Below are 19,629 nucleotides of genomic sequence, written 5' to 3' on the forward strand. Positions count from 1 at the left end.
TGCCACCGGAGCGTCTCCGATCCAGCTCAGTTTGTGTTTTAAAGTTGCACAGGGGCAACTGCACCCACTTGTGGCCGGCGGAGCAGCGTACGTAGTCCTGGTTGAGGTCCTCTCCGAAAGGATGTTGGGGAAATCCACAAGGGATCAGATGAGCTTGGATTTCAAGGAACGTGCCCTGAGCAGCCCACAGCGGACCGACTTTTTCCGGGTCACACAGACCCGCAGGCCGGTTTTTCACGGTGGGAGCAGCAGCAATGCACTAATATGCATCTGGGGCCTTTTAGGGGGTCTTCTTGGCATCTCCCCCAACCCTCATTCAACCATTTCAGATCAAATCAGCCATCTTCAGTTGGAAGTAGCTTCGTCAGTCTTCCATTAGCGAAACCTTTTCACCCATTTGGGGCCAGATTAACCTTTCTGGGAGAAGCACTGTGCCCTGCCGACCCCCAGAAGTTGCCTGGCCCGGCTTCAGAAGGTAACCCAATGCAGCCGAGACCACCTCAGCCTTCCGACGTGCATCCAGCGCACAGCCACCATTCCTGGGAAGTGCACACAGAAGCCTTCTTCCCCTGGCTGAGGTCCTTTGCTGGGCCAGGGCTCTCTGCGCTGAACATCAGGGGCTTTGGGGCACCGGAGGAATCCCACCTGTCTCCAGAGGGCTTCGTGGCATCGGTCAGTTAGGCCTGGAAATCGCTGCGCATTTCCGAGCGCTGACCCCTAATAACCTGGAGCCTGAAATCTCCATGCACTTGGACAGAATGCAGCCAAATGCGGTGTGGGGGGGAAACAGCCACTCTGACACCCGTGATGGCTACAGCAAAACATTGACAAAACGGGGCGGGGGACACGGTTCTTCTCCGCCTTCGTGACCTCCTGTCCTTCCCAAGGTTTCACCTGCGGGCCCGTCTTCCTTAAATTGCCGCCCTGCGGGTGGTGGGACTGCGCCGCAACGGGCGCCAGCCCACAACGAAAGGCGCCAGCTTGGGGAAGCCTGGATGGGATTTTTCCTCTCCTGTGTTCGATTTGGCACAGGATGGCCCCAACTGTGCCTGGGCTTGCTCCCTAGGCGTTCGACTTGCACCTCCCCTGGGGTCTATTGTGTAAGAATTGGGAAGGCTGCTCTATGTCGTGGGTTCATCTGAAAGCCAGAGGCTGAGAGGGTCAGGTGGGATAAACTGCAAGGCCTGATGCTAGGCAAAAGGCCAAGACGGTCGGCGCCTTTACACTCTTTGGACTTTTCCCGCTGTTTCTACGCTTCCCTTTCCTCCAGCTGGGCTCTCCAGCAAAGCTACAACAGGGCTAAGAACAGCAACCGGCTCACATTTCTCCTGCTTCGGTCGTGCTGTGCCAGAGTTGGGCGGTGCAGGAGCTCAGAAGTCCCAGACAAGGCGAGCCGGGTTTCCATCCTCTCAACAAGGCCCTTTCCTTCTCCTGCCCCACAATTCGAACTCGTTGGCACGTCAGCCTGCTGAGGCGGGGCAGTGCAGTGGTTCGAGCACTGGACTGGGGAGAGCCTGGGTCTAGTCCCTACTTGGCCCTGAGGCCCGCTGGGCGACGCTGGGCCAGTCGCTGCGGCTCAGCCTACCCTACCTCACAGGGTTGTTGTGAGGATAAATGAAGAGGAGGAAGACAATGTGAGCCACCCTGGGTGCCTTGCGAGAGGAAAAAAGGCAGGAGAGAAATGCAGGAATAAATCAGAAAATAAAAAATAGCTCTGTATGTGAAGAGCTTCTCCTTCTGACGCGACCCCAAGGGATTCCTTGCAGCAAGCCATTTATTAAGGCCTGTTCTTGCACTGCAGAAGAGGCCATCACGGCTGTTTTTTAATCACGGAAAATTACGGCACTTTTGAGAAAGGCAAATGAGTTACGAGGGAGACGATTTGAGGCGGATGCCGACCCGGAATTCGACACACACGCTGGTTCCGGTCCCCAGGGGAATTCCTCTCGAGCCCTCCGTGCGGCTCTTGACCAGGACGCTGGGGCAGGCCGGCAGAAGAGCGGGCGCGCCATCGCCGGGCCTGGCAGCCGGCCCCCGGCATAGCTCGCACGGCGCAAGCGGTTCCTCTCGGGAACGGCACAGGGCTGCTCGGGAAGGAGGAAAGCCGGGAACGAGGCCTTCATCCGCTCTGGCATTGAAGGAGAACAAGTCCAGCTTCCACGCGGTCCTCCCCAACTCGGCTGCGTAGGGCTCACGTTCCTCCTCCAGGCCGAGGGAGGGCCGCTTCGGCTAAACAGCAAAGGGAGAGAGAGCAGTAGAGGAAGACAGTTTCGAAGCCCAGCGGTTGCAGCAGATCAAGCTGAAGCCTGCCCCTTTCCATTCTTGGTTCAGCTTCTGTATTTTGGGTCTTAGGGGTGCGATCCGGTGCATGTTTAGACGGGGAAGAAAGCCCCGCAACTCCCAGCATTCCCCAGCCAGGCAAGCCAAGCCGGCGGGGGAATGCTGGGAACTGTGGCGTAGTAGCAATGTAGAGGGTCAGACTAAGTAGCCTCATGCATCATGCCCCATGTTCTCGCCGAGCTCTTGCTCTCTGAAATACATGTCTGTAAGCTGACGAGACGCAGGAGTTTCTTATCTTCTCAACAAGCCAAGCTGGCTGGGGAATGCTGGGAGTTGTGGTGTAGTAGCAATGTAGAGGGTCAGACTAAGTAGCCTCATGCATCATGCCCCACGTTCTTGCCGAGCTCTTGCTCTCTGAAATATATGTCTGTAAGCTGACGAGACGCAGGAGTTTCTTATCTTCTCAACAAGGCTCAGGTCAGAGTTGTCATGTTCTCTGCTTATCAAGCCCTATAACCCATTTCCTGGGCTATAAACAAAGGTGCTAGAAGAGGAAACGCTGAATGCTGCCAAACCCCACGGAGGGGGGCGGAGGAGCTTTTTCCTATGTGTCATAATGTCCATAAAAACAACTTGCTGATGTACTTCGGGGCTTTTGGCACTTTGGGAGTGATTCCGGCCATAAAGCCCACGCGTTAATATAGGAGAACTCTTTTTCCTTCACTCCGCGGTCTCTCTGGCTCCGCTTTCTGCAACATAAGTGGTGCCGTGACTCGGATCGTGGCAGGCGCTGGGACAGAGAGGTGGCAGTTGCCTGCTGTCGACCGCCGCACTGGGAGGGGGAGCTCGGCGCACGCCTCCCTTCTTGGCGCCACCGACCTTCTTGTCAGGAGAATGGGAGAAAGCCTGCGCCGGGACCACCCGAGCGGCTGCGGGCGTCAAGGGGACCCCAGTAAGCGGAGGAAGGAACCTGAGCCCTGCCCCACATCGAGGCTGAAACCGGGCCCTGCCTTCAGGATACAGGCTAGTATACGAGGCTGAAACTTGGCCCTGCCTTCAGGATACAGGCCAGTATACGAGGCTGAAACTGGGCCCTGCCTTCAGGATACAGGCCAGTATACGTATACAAATGGTATAGACCCACCCAGTTAGGGTGGAAGGAGGACTTGATCACTCCCCGAGCAAGCCCTAGTACTCCGCAAGGCGCTGAGGAAACTGCTTCGCTCTCGTGGAAAAAGTGGGGTGGTGGGTGGCAGGAACGTATCAATGACGTGATGGAAGATGGTGTCCGTGGCTACTGTGGTTCCTGTCGCATACCGTTGACCGTCCGGGTGCCCAGGCCAGTTGCGAAGTGCACGGTGTGAAAATTCCTCTTGTGCCAGCCAGTGAGACCCCTTGCTCACTGACCGATCCCCTTCCCTCTTTGTGTCTGTCTTCATCTTAAGTGGGAGGCTATGGGAGGTGGGGGAAGCAAGACATGCACCCCCTTGAGATGTAGGTTAAAAAAAAAATTTTTTTTTTTAAAGGATTCAGAATAGGGGTGGACGAAAGTCGCTTACCTGTCGTCGAAGGCCGTTCGCGGTGGGGGGGAGCGCTTCGCTGGTCCCCCCGTGAAGTTCAGGCCGGGGGGGGAGGCTTCCTGCCTCGCCCGGCCGAAATTCAGGCCGGGGAGGAGGCTTCCCGCCTCGCCCGGCCGCAAACGCGGAAGTAAACAAAAAACAAAAAAAACGCCCCCTGATAGGCTACGTGACGATTCACATAGCCTATCACGGCTAGATCTGCAAAGTCAGCCGTGATAGGCTACGTGAATCGTCACGTAGCCTATCACGGGTGACTTAAAAAAAAAAAAAGCGCGTACGCGAATGGCGGCCCCCATAGGGAGCCGCCATTCGCGTTCCTTATTTAGTGGCTGTCGTGTACGTAAATGTTTACGTAGACTACGGCGAAAATAAGGGCAATGCAAATAGCGTTGCCCTTATTTTCGCCGTAGTGTACATAAACATTTACGTAGACTACAGCCACCAAATAAGGAACGTGAATGGCGGCTCCCTATGGGGGCCGCCATTATCCGTACACACTTTTTTTTTTTTTTTTTAAGTCACCCGGGATAGGCTACGTGACGATTCACGTAGCCTATCATGGCTGACTTGGCAAAACTAGCCGTGATAGGCTACGTGAATCATCACGTAGCCTATCAGGGGATGTTTTTTTTTTTTCTTTGATTGCAATGGCGGGGGTGGCAGCCGGTCGAAAGACCGGCTGCCGCTCCCGCCCCGCTCGAACACCAGACGAACCGCCAGCCGGACCCGCCGCCGGGAGGGACATTCAGGGAAGGTAAGTCCCGTCCCGAGGGGGGTGCGGGGTGCGGGGGGGGTGAGGAGGATTTCTCACCGAAACTTGTTCGGGGGGCCGAACGCGTTGGTGCTCGGCCCCCCGAAGTTTCGGGGAGAAATTCTCCGCCATCCCTAATTCAGAATGGAGAGAGGAAACAGCAAAAAAGCTCAAGGCCAAGCTGAAAAAAGAACAAGATCTGAGGCTGTTAGTTAGAGAAAAGGTGCAGGACGGCCTGGCTTTTAGCGAAGCGTGGGAGCGTGATGCCGAAGAAGTCGCCGTCAGCCTAGTGCGCCGGGAGGGGGGGCAGGAGAATTGCCCACAACGTTCTGAGTTGTGCCACAGCATCACCTCGCCTAATCGGGATGAAATCCCTAAGAAATGGAGACTGAAAATGCAGACCCAGAAGATGAAGGCGCAAAATGGAATAAAGGTGAAGAATCCGCCCCCAGGGCACAGGCTAGACCCCTCTTCGAGCGGAAAGTGCACCATAGGACGGTCCCAAGGCAGAACGGAGCGGAGAGGCCATGTTGAAGATCTCTGTCAAGGTAACCGTGTTTAGCTTTGAACTGTCCTAGAATTGCATAGAGCCTGTAGACCATCAGCTATATGATTTCTGAGGCGCGTCACCATTAAGCCAAAAACCATTGTTTTTGGATTTGTCAAAAACAAGTCCTGCCAGACAAATCTGATCTCATTTTTGGATCAAGTCACCTCCCTTGTGGACCGTGGGAATGCTGTAGACATCATATCCCTCGACTTCAGCAAAGCTTTCGACAAAGTGCCCCATGATGTCCTGATGAGCAAACTAGCTCAAAGTGGGCTAGGTGAAACAACGATCCAGTGGATCCACAGTTGGCTACAGAATCGGCCTCAAAGAGTGCTTATCAATGGGGCCTTCTCAAACTGGGGAGAGGGAACGAGTGGGGCACCGCAGGGCTCAGTCCTGGGCCCAGTGCTCTTCAACATTTTTATGAATGACTTGGAGGAGGAGGTGCAGGGAATGCTGATCCAATTTGCAGATGACACAAAATTGGGCGGGATAGCTAATACTTTGGAAGACAGAAACAAAATTCAAAGTGATCTGGATAGACTGGAATGCTGGGCAGAAAGCAACAGAATGACATTTAATACGGATCAATGCCAAGTTCTGCACCTAGGAAAAAGAAACCAAATGCACAGTTACACGATGGGGGATATGTGGCTCAACCACACGACAAGCGAGAAGGATCTTGGCATTGTTGTCGATCACAAGCTGAATATGAGCCAACAATGTGATGTGGCTGCAAAAAAGGCCAATGCTCTTTTGGGCTGCATTAATAGAAGCATTGCTTCCAAATCCCGGGAAGTACTAGTTCCCCTCTACTCAGCACTGGTTTGGCCTCATCTGGAGTTCTGTGTCCAGTTCTGGGCACCACACTTGAAGAAGGATGCAGACAAACTGGAGAGGGTTCAGAGGAGGGCCACAAAGATGATCAGGGGACTGGAAACAAAGCCCTATGAAGAGAGACTGAAAGAACTGGGCATGTTTCGCCTCGAGAAGAGAAGACTGAGGGGAGATATGATAGCGCTTTTCAAGTACTTGAAAGGTGTCCCAGAGAGGAAGGCCAGGATCTCTTCCCGCTCATCCCAGAGTGCAGGACACGGAATAATGGGCTCAAGTGACAGGAAGCCAGATTCCGGCTGAACATCAGGAAAAACGTCCTGACTGTAAGAGCAATACGACAATGGAACCCATTGCCTGGGGAGGTGGTGGGCTCTCCCACACTGGAGGCCTTCAAGACGAGGCTGGACAGCCATTTGCCAGGGATGCTCTGACTTGGATTCCTGCATTGAGCAGGGGGTTGGACTCGATGGCCTTGTAGGCCCCTTCCAACCCTACTATTCTATGATTCTATGATTCTATGATAAGCTTTTGCCGTGGGATTCCCTGCAATGAAGAAATCTCACCGATTCGGGTGTCCAGTGTTGGACTGCCTGAGTGCGTGTGCTGAAGAGGCCGAGAAACCAGACGGCATGTTCCTGGCCAAGCCAAAATCGCGCTACTACCATGCTCCTGGAAGCTGCAATAAACTGTGTAAGCTGGGAGACCCAACCTGATTGAGAAGAAAAGAGGATATTGGAGTAACTGTCTTAAAGAACAGTGAGGTCCGTGTAGCTGGCTGGCTGACGCTGTCAGTGATGTCACAACTTTAAATTAAGACTGTTTTCCTGTTTGAGACCCCAGCGAAGAAAGCTGACCCGAGTTATTTGTTGCCCGTGCCAAAGCAAGGATTTGGCTGCCCTGTACCTCATTGTGTCCTGTTTTGAGCTTGGGATTTACAAATACAAACAAGCTGGGAAGCTTGCCTTTAAAGTCCGGCAAATGCCCCCACCGCCTCCCCGAAGAAGATCAATGGCTGCCTGAAGAATGCAAGTATAAGGCGATGCCCATCACCCCCCAGCATCCTGAGTTTCGGCACTTTGCTTTCGTGTACCACGTACCCCCGGTGTACGGTCAGACCTGCAACTGGAGAAAATTAAAGAAGGGGATTAGACCCTGCTGCAGCTAGCCAGGTGATAGCTGCCCGGCATACGGTCAGATCCCAAAGAAAACCAAACACTTTGATCAGCGCTGGCGGAGGGTATGAAAATTAACCAGTTCGCCTGCGCCTGAGTCAAAAGCGTGAATGCCACCTCGCGAGCATCGCCGTTACTAAATAGAAAGTTGCGTGACCTGAGAGGTGCCAATGGAAAATCGGGCCGGTATAGATGATCTCTTTCTCCTCCGTCATCTGGGCTGTGAAGTACACCAGACGCTCCGTTGTTTCAATGTGGCCGATAACAGTAACGCTGTAGATGTTCAGATCAATAATCTGCATAATATAGTGGCTGACATAACAGTGGGACAGAACAATTGGCTAGATTGGTTAACCTCTTGGCTCCCAAATTTTAGCTGGCTTAAGGCATTGTTCATCCTAATTCTACCAGTGTTGTTCATAGGGATACTGTTATGCCTTTGCATTCCTTGTCTCATGCGCTGTTTAACCAATCTGTTTTATGTCTCGGCTAATAAAACCGCCGCCCTCTACGCTCTAATAGCCCGACAGGAGGTTAAGTGATATGTCGGTTACAAAAGGTTTTGTAGTGTGCTTCGCAGACTAGTAAGAGCATTCGCTTATCAGAAATGCTATAATTGTAATGAAATTATGCATTGAAGGGGGGAAACGTAGTAGCAATGTAGAGGGTCAGACTAAGTAGCCTCATGGCTCACGTTCTTGCTGAGCTCTTTCTCCTCTGAATACATTTTGCAAGCTGAAGAGACGCAGGAATTTCTTATCGTGTCAACAAGGCTAAGGTCAGAGTTGTTTATCATGTTCCCTGCTTATCATGTCCTATAACCCATTTCCTGGGCTATAAACAATTGTGCTAGAAGAGGGAATGCTGAATACTGCGAAACCACACGGAACGGGGTGGGGGAGATTTTGCCTATGTGTCACAGTATCTATAAAAACAATTTGCTAATGTACTTCAGGGCTTTTGGCACTTTGGAAGTTATTCCAGCCGTAAAGCCCGCGCGTTAATAAAGAAAAACTATTTTTCCTGCACTCCGTGGTGTCTCTGACTCTGATTTCTACAACACTAGAAAATGCGGATTTCCATGGAAGCGCTCTGCTGTGAAGTTTTTAATCTGCTGCGGCTTCCCCGCGGTTGCGAGCCGTCTGTCCCTTCCCCAGACCGACGTTGCGTTTGCGGGGGGAGTGTGGTGGGCATGCGTAGTGCTTGCGTTGGCCTGCGACGCCCCTTTACTCCCCCCGTCCCTTTGCGGCTGCGCAGTTCCAGGGGACGGAGAGGCATTCTCATTTATTTAATCACACTTTTGCGCATTTTGGCAGCTTCGTAGCTTCGCAGTGGTTGCTTTTGTTCTCAGTGCCCAAGGGCTGGTGGGGGGTCTTGGGGGAGGACCAGCTTCGCTCCAGCCCCCATTTCGGAGTGATGGGTAGGCACGTACCGCTCACGCCTTGTGAGTGGGAACCATCGCGAGAGGTTCAGGCTGGGGAACTGGCAAACAGATGGCGTGGAAATGAAGGAGCACAGAACGCCCACTTTTTAGCTAACAAGGGATGGACAGACACAACACGACCCCCAAAATACAAAACAGCCACAGAAGTGTTGCACCAGACTGCATGGCTGCGCATTAAATATAATAGCTAACAAAGGGCACAGCAGAGTCTGGTAGGGAAGCCCGCAGTCAATCGCGAGTGTAACCCAGCAGAAGCTAGTTCAGAGCTGAAATGCTGCGCAGTTGTGATGGAGTGAAGGCTGAAAGTGGTGCCACGTAGACAGGGCCCAGATAATGCACACCTTACTTATAGGAAGTAAGGATTGCACTGCTCAGGAGAAAGTATAGCAGTGTGGAAGCTTCTGTGATAAAAAAAAAAGAATTAATGGAAATTCCTGAGTGCATGATAAGGCATACTTCTGATCCAGTTTCGCAAAGAATCTTGTGTAACTGGGAAGTTTGCGCTTTCCTTTTTTTTGAATCAGCAGAAATTGCCTGAGAAGATGTGGAATTACTGTCCCTATACGCTATTGGCCTGACTTGAACCAGAAAGTCATGGATCGGGGCGGGGGGGGGTTGAGTGTGTTGAACCATCAATGCCCTGCAGCATTTTCCCATCCCCATAGCCAAGTCGATCCCATTCCTAATTATGGCTTGGAAAACGTGGGATGTGCCTTTTTTCATAGCAGCTGCACGCTGGGTTGACATTGTCATCGAACTGTCGACCAGAAGCCCAAGATCTCTGTCTTGGCCAGTCAAAAGAATACAAGTGAAGTTGGGATTGCCCCCCCCCCATCCCCACCTCAATGTGCATCATTTTACACTTCCTTACATAGAACTGCATTTGCCATGTTGATGTCCATTTTCCCACTATGGAGTGACCCTTCTGGAGCTCTTCGCAATCACTCTTTGTTTCAACTATACCAGATTGTTTAATGATACCAACTTATTTATTTATTTATTTCTATACCGCACAATAGCTGAAGCTCTCTGCGCGGTTCACAAAAATTAACTTACTATATTAAATAATTTGGTATAATCAGCAAGCTTGACCACCTTGCTGCTTAGTCCTAGTCCCAGATATTTGGATTATTACTGTCAGTATTCCTACTACTACTACTATTACATTTGTTATTCTTACATTTATATCCTGCACTTTTTCCTCTTGCAGGTAACTAGAGGTGTCAGAGAATTTCTCGCCGAAACTTCGGGGGGCCGAGCGCCAATGTATTCGGCCCCCCGAAGTAGTTTCGGGGAGAAATTCTCTGCACCCCCCCGCACCCCGCAGCTCCCCCCCCCCGGGATGGGACTTACCTTTCCCGAATGTCGCTCCCGGTGGCGGGTCGCAGTGGCGGTTCAGCAGGGCTTCGACAGGGGCAGGTGTGGCAGCAGTGATGATTTACGTAGCCTATCACGGCTAGATCTGCAAAGTCTATTTGCTATAAAGATCTGCTATTTGCGTTGCCCCTATTTTCGCCGTAGTCTACGTAAAGATTTACGTAGACTACAGCGACCAAATAAGGAACGTTAATGGCGGCTCCCTATGGGGGCCACCATTTGCGTACGCGCTTTTTTTTTTTTAAAGTCACCCGTGATAGGCTACGTGATGATTAACGTAGCCTATCACGGCTGACTTTGCAGATCTAGCCGTGATAGGCTACATAAATCGTCACGTAGCCTATCATGGGGGCGTTTTTGTTTTTGTTTTACTTTTTATTTCGCGGCTGGGTGAGGCAAGGCGCCTCCTCCCCGGCCTGAATTTCAGCCGGGCGAGGCGAGGTGCCTCCCCCCCCCGGCCTGAATTTCAGGGGGAGAAGCGAAGCGTCTCCCGCCCACCGCAAAGCAAGCTGCGAGACGAGGTAAGTGACTTTCGAGCACTCCTACAGGTAACCCAAGGCAGCTTCCATGGGCATCTATCTCCTCCTGCATTTCATCTTCACAACAACCGTATGAGGTAGGTTAGGTGCAGAGTCAGTGAGTGGCCCAAAGCCACCCAGGGAGCTTCATGGCCAAGTGGGGACTGGAACCCACATCTCCCAGGTTCCAGTCCGGTGCTCTAACCACTACACCACACTTGAAACAAACAAACAAATATATGACCTGTAAATAAACCATGTACATAAATAATGGACTTGATTGGATAGATGTATTTTAAAATAAAATAAAGTACAATGACTTCTGTAAGAATACATAGCATGGGGAAATGTGACGGAGGGACTGGACAATGAATTCACCGTGAATTCTCTACAGTAGGAAAAATCACAGAATCTTTCTCCTTATTAGATGATCCTTGGAATTGAGATTGGGCCTCAGGAGAATAATGTAGCATTTGGGGAGAAAGATGCAACCCAGGAGACCAGCCGCAGAGGCCAAGATGGAGAGGATCTCCACAGCCACCATGGACTTTCCCTTGGTGCTCAGGTAAGTTGGCACGAAGGAGACCCACACGCTGCAAAACACCAGCATGCTGAAGGTGATCAACTGGGCTTCATTAAAGCTGTCTGGCAATTTCCTTGCTAGGAAAGCCACTGTGAAGCTGATGAGAGCCAGGAAACCCATGTAAGCCAAGACACTGATAAACATGGTGACCGAGCCTTCCTGACATTCCACGATGATCTCTCCAGCCAGGGAATGGGAGTCCAGGTTTGGTAATGGGGGAGAGGTTGCCAGCCACACAGCACAGATCACAGCTTGCACAAGCGGACAGAACAGGACAATGGAGCTGGTCAATTGTCTCCCCAAGAGTTTTCTGGCCATGTTTCCTGGCTTGGTGGCCATGAAGGCCAGAACCACGGTGACAGTTTTGGCCAACATGGAAGAAACGGCCAAAGAGAAAATTATGCCGAAAGCTGCTTGTCGGAGAAGACAAGTGATGTTTGTGGGTTGGCCGATGAACAAGAAGGAGCAGAGGAAGCAGAGCAGGAGGGAGATGAGGAGGACATAGGTGAGGTCTCGGTTGTTTGCTTTGACGATCGGTGTGTCGTGATGTTTCATGAACGTTGCCAGCACTAGGACAGTGATCAGAGCGAGGAAAGCAGCAAGAGTTGCTAAAATGAATCCCAGTGTCTCTTGATACGAAAGGAAGTGCATAGTTCTGGGGATACACTGGTCTTGGTTCTCATTAGGGTGTTGATCTTCTGGGCACTGAGTACAGTGAACTGCATCTGCAATGAATAACAACGAGTGAAGCACCGTGAACATGACAAAGATGCTGGCGCCAGATCAGCCCACAAGGGAGTCGATGGAATTCTCCTTTCGGAAGTTTATTGTACCCCAAAGTGCAGAAACTCCCTTTCCTGGCCCTCTCTGTAAGCTTTGGCAACATATTTAGTAAGAACAGAGGCAGAAAAGGTGCAAAATGCCTTCTTTTCATTGGATACTCCCTGATATCAGTCTCATGCTCAATAGTGTGCAATGAAGGAAAACCCAAATTCTGTAAGCAGAAATGAAAATCTGGGAACGAACAACTGAGCCACAATCTGTCACTTGCAGCGCCTTCTGAATGCACCGATAAACCAACCAACCAACCAACCAACCAACCAACCAACCAACCAACATCTGTCATTTTCTTTAGATTGAGGGCTGAGGACATTAGTTGGGGTAGAAGATGGGAAGCAGGTTCTGGAAAACACTACAGAAAAAGGGGCTATCTATCTGATACTGGGGTTACGAGCTCCAGTTCTTAAAAGGATGACCAGCCATCTGCCCGGATCAGTGTGCCGCCCAAACAGCTTCAGGCCTGATGCCAAAACAACATACCCCTGGAAAGGTGAGCCAATGGCAATGAGGAAGTGCCAGATACTGTTTTTGCGAGCATTAGTAGAAACAGAAATAGAAGATTTCTTCAGGAAATTCTGAATACTTTGCAAACAAGGAAACCACTGAAATATGCAACCTGGAATGGAATTAACCGAAAAAAATCCATTCCTGGGGAAATGGCAGACTCCTTGTCTAGGTTACGCTCTTCTCCCAGCTCCACTCTTGCCCCAGTACATCCTGTACATCCTACATGGCTCTTGCCCCAGTACATCCTACATGGCTCCCAGACTTTGAGCTACCTGTCCAGGTAGAAATTGTCCCTTCTGGGCAACGATCACATCTGTAGCAGCAAACCGGCTTCTCCTCTGGATCTTTTTTCCAGTGTCCTGGACGGCACCTCTGCACACACCTTGCAAAGGGGGGCTCCTAAAAAGCAGAAGACAAATAATTCAGAATATCCAGATGACAGAAATTGTACCAAGCTAGACTGAGAATGACTCAAGTTCCCATTACATGATGGATATTTCACCAATTGAGGAGGGTTGAAGTGACTTAGAACTATCGTATTCAAGGCTGATTATATATATTCACACACACAGAGAGAGAGAGATGTATGCATGTATGCATACATGCATACACACACACATATAAGTTGGAAGCTGCTTTCTAGCAAGTCAGACACTTGGTCCACCTAGTCTGGTATAGTCTACATGAATTCCAGCAGCTCTCCAGGGTTTTAGACAGAGGCCTTTCCCCAGCCTATGTGCAGACGTGGGGACTAAAGCTGGAACTTCCTGCCTCCAAAGATCGTGTTTGACCATTGGGCGATACCGGCACCCTGCACCCTGGACTCAAAAAGACCTTGGTCTCATCTAGAAAGACTTCTGTTCTCAAAGGACAGATTGCAACATCCCTTACTTCTCCCATGACCCCAGAAGATTCAACTCCACCTCAGCAGGCCAGATGATTGCGTCAGAGTTAATGCTGAAGTCTTGTCCTGGGGGAGCATCTGGATGCAGCCATCCAACTTTCGCAGGGGCAAAAGTGTGATTTGGAAGGAAAATCCAGTTCACAATATCATAACTAGAGGACATCTCAGAATTATCGGTGAAATAGACTTCATCTCCAGCGCTGTTGTTAAAGCGGACGGCCTTCAAAGAGCCAAGAATCTGAAATGTAAGAGGTGCTTAGAAAATGGGGTGACTGGTTCTTGGGACTGTGAGGGGGGTCTAAAGTCTTTTCACGTACTGTGCCTGCCATTCAGGTTGGGGATTGTTTGGTTCTGTATTCTGTTGTGGGTTTAATGCTTAGATGCTTCTCCACTGGGCACTAGCCGTGAGAAGCTGCTTACCCAGTGTTTTCGGGGGCTTGCTTGTTTCCTTCTTGCTCCAACGCACCCTTTCTAGGACACTAACTGTAAAAATATACATGTCCAGTTTAGGAATGGGGGAACAAGTGATGTGGGAATTCACCAGCATAAGCCCGATATCTGCCTCTCCTTGGTTTGTGCTTGCCTTTGATTTGGCGTGAACAGGAAAGTTGTGCAAAAAAAAGAATGAATCTCGCATTTGCATACATTTCTAAAGTTGCACAAATTTCCTCCGTACACTAAAGGGTGAAATGGTGCATTTTCAAAGTTGTGCAATTGCAAACTGTTTTCTCTTCCAAAAGCACATATTTTCGAAAGTGAGCACCAGTTCGAGAAGTTGCGAATGTTTTGGGAGAGCACGTTCTCCTGCTCACACTCCCATTTGGGGTGGTGAGCAGGGCATTTTTTCATGTTTTGTAAGTAGAAATTAAATTCTCCTCTATCCCTTGGAGCTTTTTGGCTCCTGTCTCCTTGCTTCAACACATCCTACTATCTCTGTGTGGGCACGAGAAGGAGCAGGGCTCTTATCAGCAAAGACAACAACATCTGAGTTTCAGCTGCTGGCTGGCAAAAAGGAGTGTGTGTCTGTGTGTGTGTGTGTGTGGGGGAATCCTGCTGTCTGATACTGCAAAGTTTGGGAGTGGGATCAGTGCTGCTTTAGAGACCAGTCCTGTGTGTCGTGGGGGCTTGCTTGAATCCTCCCTCCTCGTTCCCAAATACCTACACACATTCTTAGTACAGAAGTACAAAAAGTCTCTGCTACTGTCTACTCTCTTCCTAAACTCGCTCTAGGAAAATGGTGGCCCTGAAAGAATATCTGTGGGAAATCTTTTCCTTAGGAACTTTAGGATTAGCTAATACAACTTTTCCCAGACTCGCCATTTGCTTCTGGTACCTGATGGTAAAACCACTTCCAGTCCCGGATGGTAAAAAATCAACCAGGCACTTTATATGAGAGAACCAATTCTGAAGGAGGATGTTACCTGCCATGGCTGGATGTTCAGAAGCCTCCTGCCATCCCCCATCCATGCATGTTGAGATTCAGATGAAGCCCTGGCATGCAACGCGTGTCCCACAGAGTAGACGGCATTGTAGATGTGGTAGCTGCGACTGTTCATGCTCGCATCAAAAATGGAGCCCGGCAGGTCCTCCTGTTTCTCTTCCCCTGTACACCTCTTGTCTCCCCAGTTGAAGGGTTGGCCTCGTTTCAGGAACCGACAGTCAAATTCATATTCCCACCATTCATGGAGAAAGACGTCTCCTTGTGGTTGGAGTGGATCTAAAGCCCATAAGAAATGTTTGAACGCTGGCACATTCCTTCTGTGCACCATGTAGTGCAAAGCACCATGGAAATTTGTAAGTCTAAGTTGGCCCAACTGGGGTCTTATTGCCGCAATTTCCAAATGTGGTGTGAAGATCCAAACCTTCCTAAATGAGGTCTTGGTAAAATATTCATCCTCTGCCATTGCCAATGCAACATTTTCAAAGATCTTGGAGTCCCCGAGCAAAATCATCACTTGCAACTCAGCCCAAGCATCAGAATCGATCAGTTCTGATAGAAGGGGAACATACGCCGCGTGGATCGTACGGGTGAAGGCCACACAGATGTCATTCTGCTTGAGCATTGGTGTCAGTGTCTGGATGAAATGTTCACCACGGTCATCCTCGGAAGCAAACAGCCCAATCCAGTTCCAATGGAAATGCAGGAGCAGCCTGACGATGCCCTCATATTGAGGCATTTCATTGGGATCAATGCGGAAGAAGGAAGGAAAGACCGTTTTCTCCCTCTGGATAGGTTCAAAGATGCCAAACGTGAGCTGTAGGAAGGAATTTCCAGGGGGGTGGCTGTGTTAGTCCATAGCAGCAAAAACCATGAAGAGGTTTGTGGCATTTCGAGGACTAGCCCATTCTAACTGTGTAAGACTGCATGGACTAAGGCCTACGTCAGAGGCCTGGAGTGTTACCTTGGAGGAAGACGGTCATTTCAAAAATGGACTACTCAAGGTAAGCTGGAGGTCTGAGCTGACTCTATGACCCCCCCGGGTGTGGTTTTCATCCAAATGTCAGGGGTGCTGTGAAGGTAGGACCAACACACTTCTTAGCATTGCAATGAATGGGCCTTGTTGAGTATAGCAAAAATAAAGATCCTTCACAAGCAACTTGGAGTCTTTTGAGCACCTCCCAAATCCCTCAGAATTATCTCAGGAGGAACAACTCAAGTATATCAACACATGGCAGCTGTGTGGGTCAGTTGCACCCAGAGCAACAAAGCGACATGGAAACCTTGTTCATGAAATGGTTCTGGACAAACAAAATACGACACGTGACACAATGTTTGTGGGGCTGAATCAGACACCTTCAAAGTGCCCCCACTCCAAAACCCCTCTGCTAACAGCCTAAGGCACATGGCTGAAAATAGTTCTATTGTGTATGGAAATGTGTCCCCATACCTAAAACACTGACTGTTTTTAGATGGTGTATGTGTGGGCGGTCTGTGTGTGCCGCGTTAGTCTTGGCAGCCAGAGCAACACAGAGTTTTGGAAACCTTGTTCATTTTCGAGTCTTTATGTTGTCACAACACTCTTTGTGTCTCCCAATCCAAATCATATTGTTCTAAAGAAATCCCAGTGCCGGCTGGGATTAGCCATGTCACAGTGACCTAAGATGAATGGCTACTGTCAAGGGTACTATATGGCAGGTGGACCGAAGTTGGAAGGTCACCTCCTCCTGCCAGGAAACACAGCGGCACCACACACCCACTGCATGGGCAAGAGACTGTTGTCAGAGACCGGGTTTTGCATCTCTGTGTTCCTGAGTTCTGCAGAACCCGCTTACCTGAGGGATCTTGAAGATGCCCATTAGAGACGCCATCTGCCGTGAGGATGTGGGTTCGAGACCCCCAATAACAGAGAGCAGTTTATCCCATCTGTTGCATTTATAATTCGGGAAAGCTTGGCCCCGTGTGGAGAGCAGGGACAGGGTGTTCACGTAGATCCATCTTCCAACGTCACTGTGGTCATAGATGCGGAAGCCGAGGGTCACATTGGGTAGGAGAGCTGGGTTGTCGTTCAGCTCCTTGATGGCAAATGCCAAGGCAAGGTACCGCAGGTTGTTAGTGTTTACTGGCCTGCAGTGAGAGGGACAATGAGTGTTGGTGGGATCCCAATGGGACTTGTGAGAGCAGAAGGAGATAAAGTCCTTCTGGTTCCACCATCTCTGAATAAACACCAGCCCTTTAGGCCAAAATCCAAGAATTCACAATCTCTCTCTCTCTCTCTCTCTCACACACACACACACACACACACACATCTTTGTCACTGCCAGATCCTTCACACGGAACCAGAATATTGCCTAGCTCTGCCTGCCCCCCTTACACCAAACGCCCTCGAGAGCCAAGTCAGTTGTTCTCCAGGTTTGCGAAGATGTGGATCTGGACTGGCAAAGTCTCCCCAGGTCCCCAGCCCAGCCTGACTCCGAAGAGAACTCTGCAAAGCAGGTTTGAGGCTCCTGAAAGAGAAGCAGGCAGACATCTGCCCCAGATTCATCTTGTAGAAACTCACACTGGATCCTGGACCATCTGCGATGGCCCTAGAATCAATGCTTCCCCTGTGAAGCTAGGATAAACCTTGCCAAGCGGTAGATTCCCACCAACAATGAAGTCTCCTGGCTGGTAATAGTCTTCTCGCACTTCATAAGGCCTGGCCAAGAGGCAGGTGGTCCTCAGCATCGCCTGCATGGCCAGAGTCCGGTTCCAAAACAACAGCAGCAGCAGCAGCAGCTGAACCATCCTCGGTAGGAAGAGGCTTTTCCTCCCAGGCCAGCGTCCAAGCAGAACCTGAAGGAGTGCCGGCTAGACAGGCTCCAGCAGGGGAATGAGGTCTTGGCGAGCAATGAGCAGATGCTGAGCGGTCCGACTTCAACCCAGGCCCCCATGGAAGGGCTCAGGGCGTATTCATCTGAAGCAAGTGTTGACCTGGAGTTCTCTGTTGTTGACTTGCTGGATGGAAATCCATGGGGGCTTCCTGCAGAATTACTGTCATTACCCTGGTACCACCAAGGGAGAGGAAGAAGCAGGGCCCCACAGCTCTGGGCTCCCTTTGCACCTCGAATGGTGAAAAACATGTTTGCATCAATCTTTGGCTCTCTGTGGGGCAGGTGGAGTTCACGTTAGTCATCAGGTTCTGCCCTTCGGTCTGTGTAAAGTTGAGCATCGGAATCCAAGATGGAGCCCAGGCACGTGCAAAGTTCTTTCCCCAGACAGATGGCTGGGGAAAGGGAGAATTGCGGCCCCCCCTTTGCGAAGTGTGTGCAGAGTAGGGATGTCAGAGAATGTCTCCACGAATCTCTGGGAGGCCGAATGCCAATGCATTCAGCCCCCCGAAATTGGTGGAGAAATGGGCGCCGCCATTTGCATTCCTTATTTTGGCACGGTGAGTCTACGTAAATATTAACGTAGACTACGGCGAAAATAAGGGCAATGCTATAAGGCACAACCGTTTCTCCACCAATTTTGGGGGGCCAAATGCGTTGGCTTTCAGCCTCCCGGAGATTCGTGGAGAAATTCTCTGACATCCCTAGTTGTGACCCCTTCAAGACTCGCAAATGAACAAGGTTTCCAAAACTCTGTTGCTCTGGCTGCCAAGACCAACTCGGCACACACAGACCGCCCACACACACCCCATCTAAAACAGGTCAGTGTTTTAGGTATGGGGACACATTTCCATACACAATAGCATTATTTTCCGCCATGTTCCTTAGGCTGTTAGCAGAAGGGTTTTGGAGTGGGGGCACGTGAAGGTGTCTGATTCAGCCCCACACTTAATCAGTGTTTGCTTCCGAGGATGACCGTGGTGAACATTTCATCCAGACACTGACACCTCTGCTGAAGCAGAATGACATCTGTGTGGCCTTCACCGGTATGGTCCCTATGATGTACACTCCTCTTTCTACAGAACTGATCGATTCCGATACTTGGGATGAGTCACAAGTGATGATTCTCTTTGGGGACTCCAAGACCTTAAAAAATGTTGGATGGGCAGGAAATGAATTTTTCAAGCCAAGGGATCCACTTCTCAGCGGTGCCGCACCCTCCCGAGGGAGTCGGGAGACAAGTCGGCACAAATCTTGTCTTCTCCTCCTCACCTGGATGGTCCCACTGAGCGCTAGAACTGCGCCTTGAACGTGAGACTGTGGACAGTCACCTGGTGATATCGACCAGCCGCCCTTCAGATGTATTCTCTGGGAACGATGGGACATGCAGTCCAAGCCATCTGTGGGCCAACTGGGGTTGACACGTTGCCTGCCATGACATGCTCCTTTCCAGAATCCTCAGAATCCTTTGCTGCCTTTGAACTGTCCTCTTGATCCCTTTATCAATGAAAGGGGCGCAGGGCCTGTGTTGGGTTTGCCAGATGTCAGGACTGGGGCATGGGGCATCGTCTGGAAGGGCACGAATGGGGAGCCAGGCCCAAAAAGCCGTCAGGGTCTGAGGGCAAATGAGAAGACAGGGCCAGAGAACAAGGCAGGAGTTAGGCAGAAGAGCAGTAAGGATCACTGGACAAACACATGCGGAAATGAGAAGAAGCCAATAAATGTGTGAGCTGAGGGAGACCATGTTACTCCAGCAAGGCGCAGCTGGAAGAGCAAGTCCTGAATACTCCTCCCTGCCCGGGAGTGGCCAGTGGCCAAGCTGGACTGGGGTGTGCAGGGAGTTCTAGCCAGCACCCGTCTTGTTCTGGGGAACGGGGGGAGCCATTTCCCCCCTGTTTTCATGCCATGGCTGTGCCCACAAGTGGCAGATCTGTGACTTTTCTGGTTCAGTCCGTGGAGGCAGATGTACTCTGTGGTT

The 19,629-nt window shown here is 50.6% G+C and overlaps 1 protein-coding gene across 1 annotated transcript; it reads right to left on the bottom strand.

The window, feature by feature from the left end:
• Nucleotides 1-1,866: 1,866 nt before the first annotated feature.
• On the bottom strand, nucleotides 1,867-17,568 carry LOC146333836 (vomeronasal type-2 receptor 26-like). The gene is made up of 14 exons (XM_084825732.1): nucleotides 17,342-17,568; nucleotides 16,679-16,908; nucleotides 16,470-16,540; nucleotides 15,436-15,598; nucleotides 14,765-15,333; nucleotides 13,810-13,926; nucleotides 13,331-13,581; nucleotides 12,822-12,838; nucleotides 10,950-11,817; nucleotides 9,795-9,858; nucleotides 8,603-8,652; nucleotides 7,288-7,482; nucleotides 7,096-7,120; nucleotides 1,867-2,229 (listed from the first exon to the last, which is right to left on the bottom strand). Exons 1-14 carry the CDS (start codon nucleotides 17,566-17,568, stop codon nucleotides 1,867-1,869), a joined length of 3,210 nt encoding a protein of 1,069 aa, XP_084681858.1.
• Nucleotides 17,569-19,629: the final 2,061 nt, after the last annotated feature.

This window comes from Heloderma suspectum, chromosome Z (genome assembly GCF_057233095.1).
Source record: "Heloderma suspectum isolate Gila_16-S chromosome Z, 16-S_ref, whole genome shotgun sequence".
Lineage (NCBI taxonomy): Eukaryota > Metazoa > Chordata > Lepidosauria > Squamata > Helodermatidae > Heloderma > Heloderma suspectum.

What these genes read in the sequence shown, in the direction of transcription:
- LOC146333836 (XM_084825732.1), bottom strand. Translation starts at nt 17,568, where the DNA reads ATGGTTCAGCTGCTGCTGCTGCTGCTGTTGTTTTGGAACCGGACTCTG. An exon ending in CAGTTAGTGTCCTAGAAAGG is followed by an intron (nt 13,582 to 13,809) that starts GTGCGTTGGAGC and finishes CTTACATTTCAG; the next exon opens with ATTCTTGGCTCTTTGAAGGC. An exon ending in GTAACGGCGATGCTCGCGAG is followed by an intron (nt 7,121 to 7,287) that starts GTGGCATTCACG and finishes AATTTTCTCCAG; the next exon opens with TTGCAGGTCTGACCGTACAC.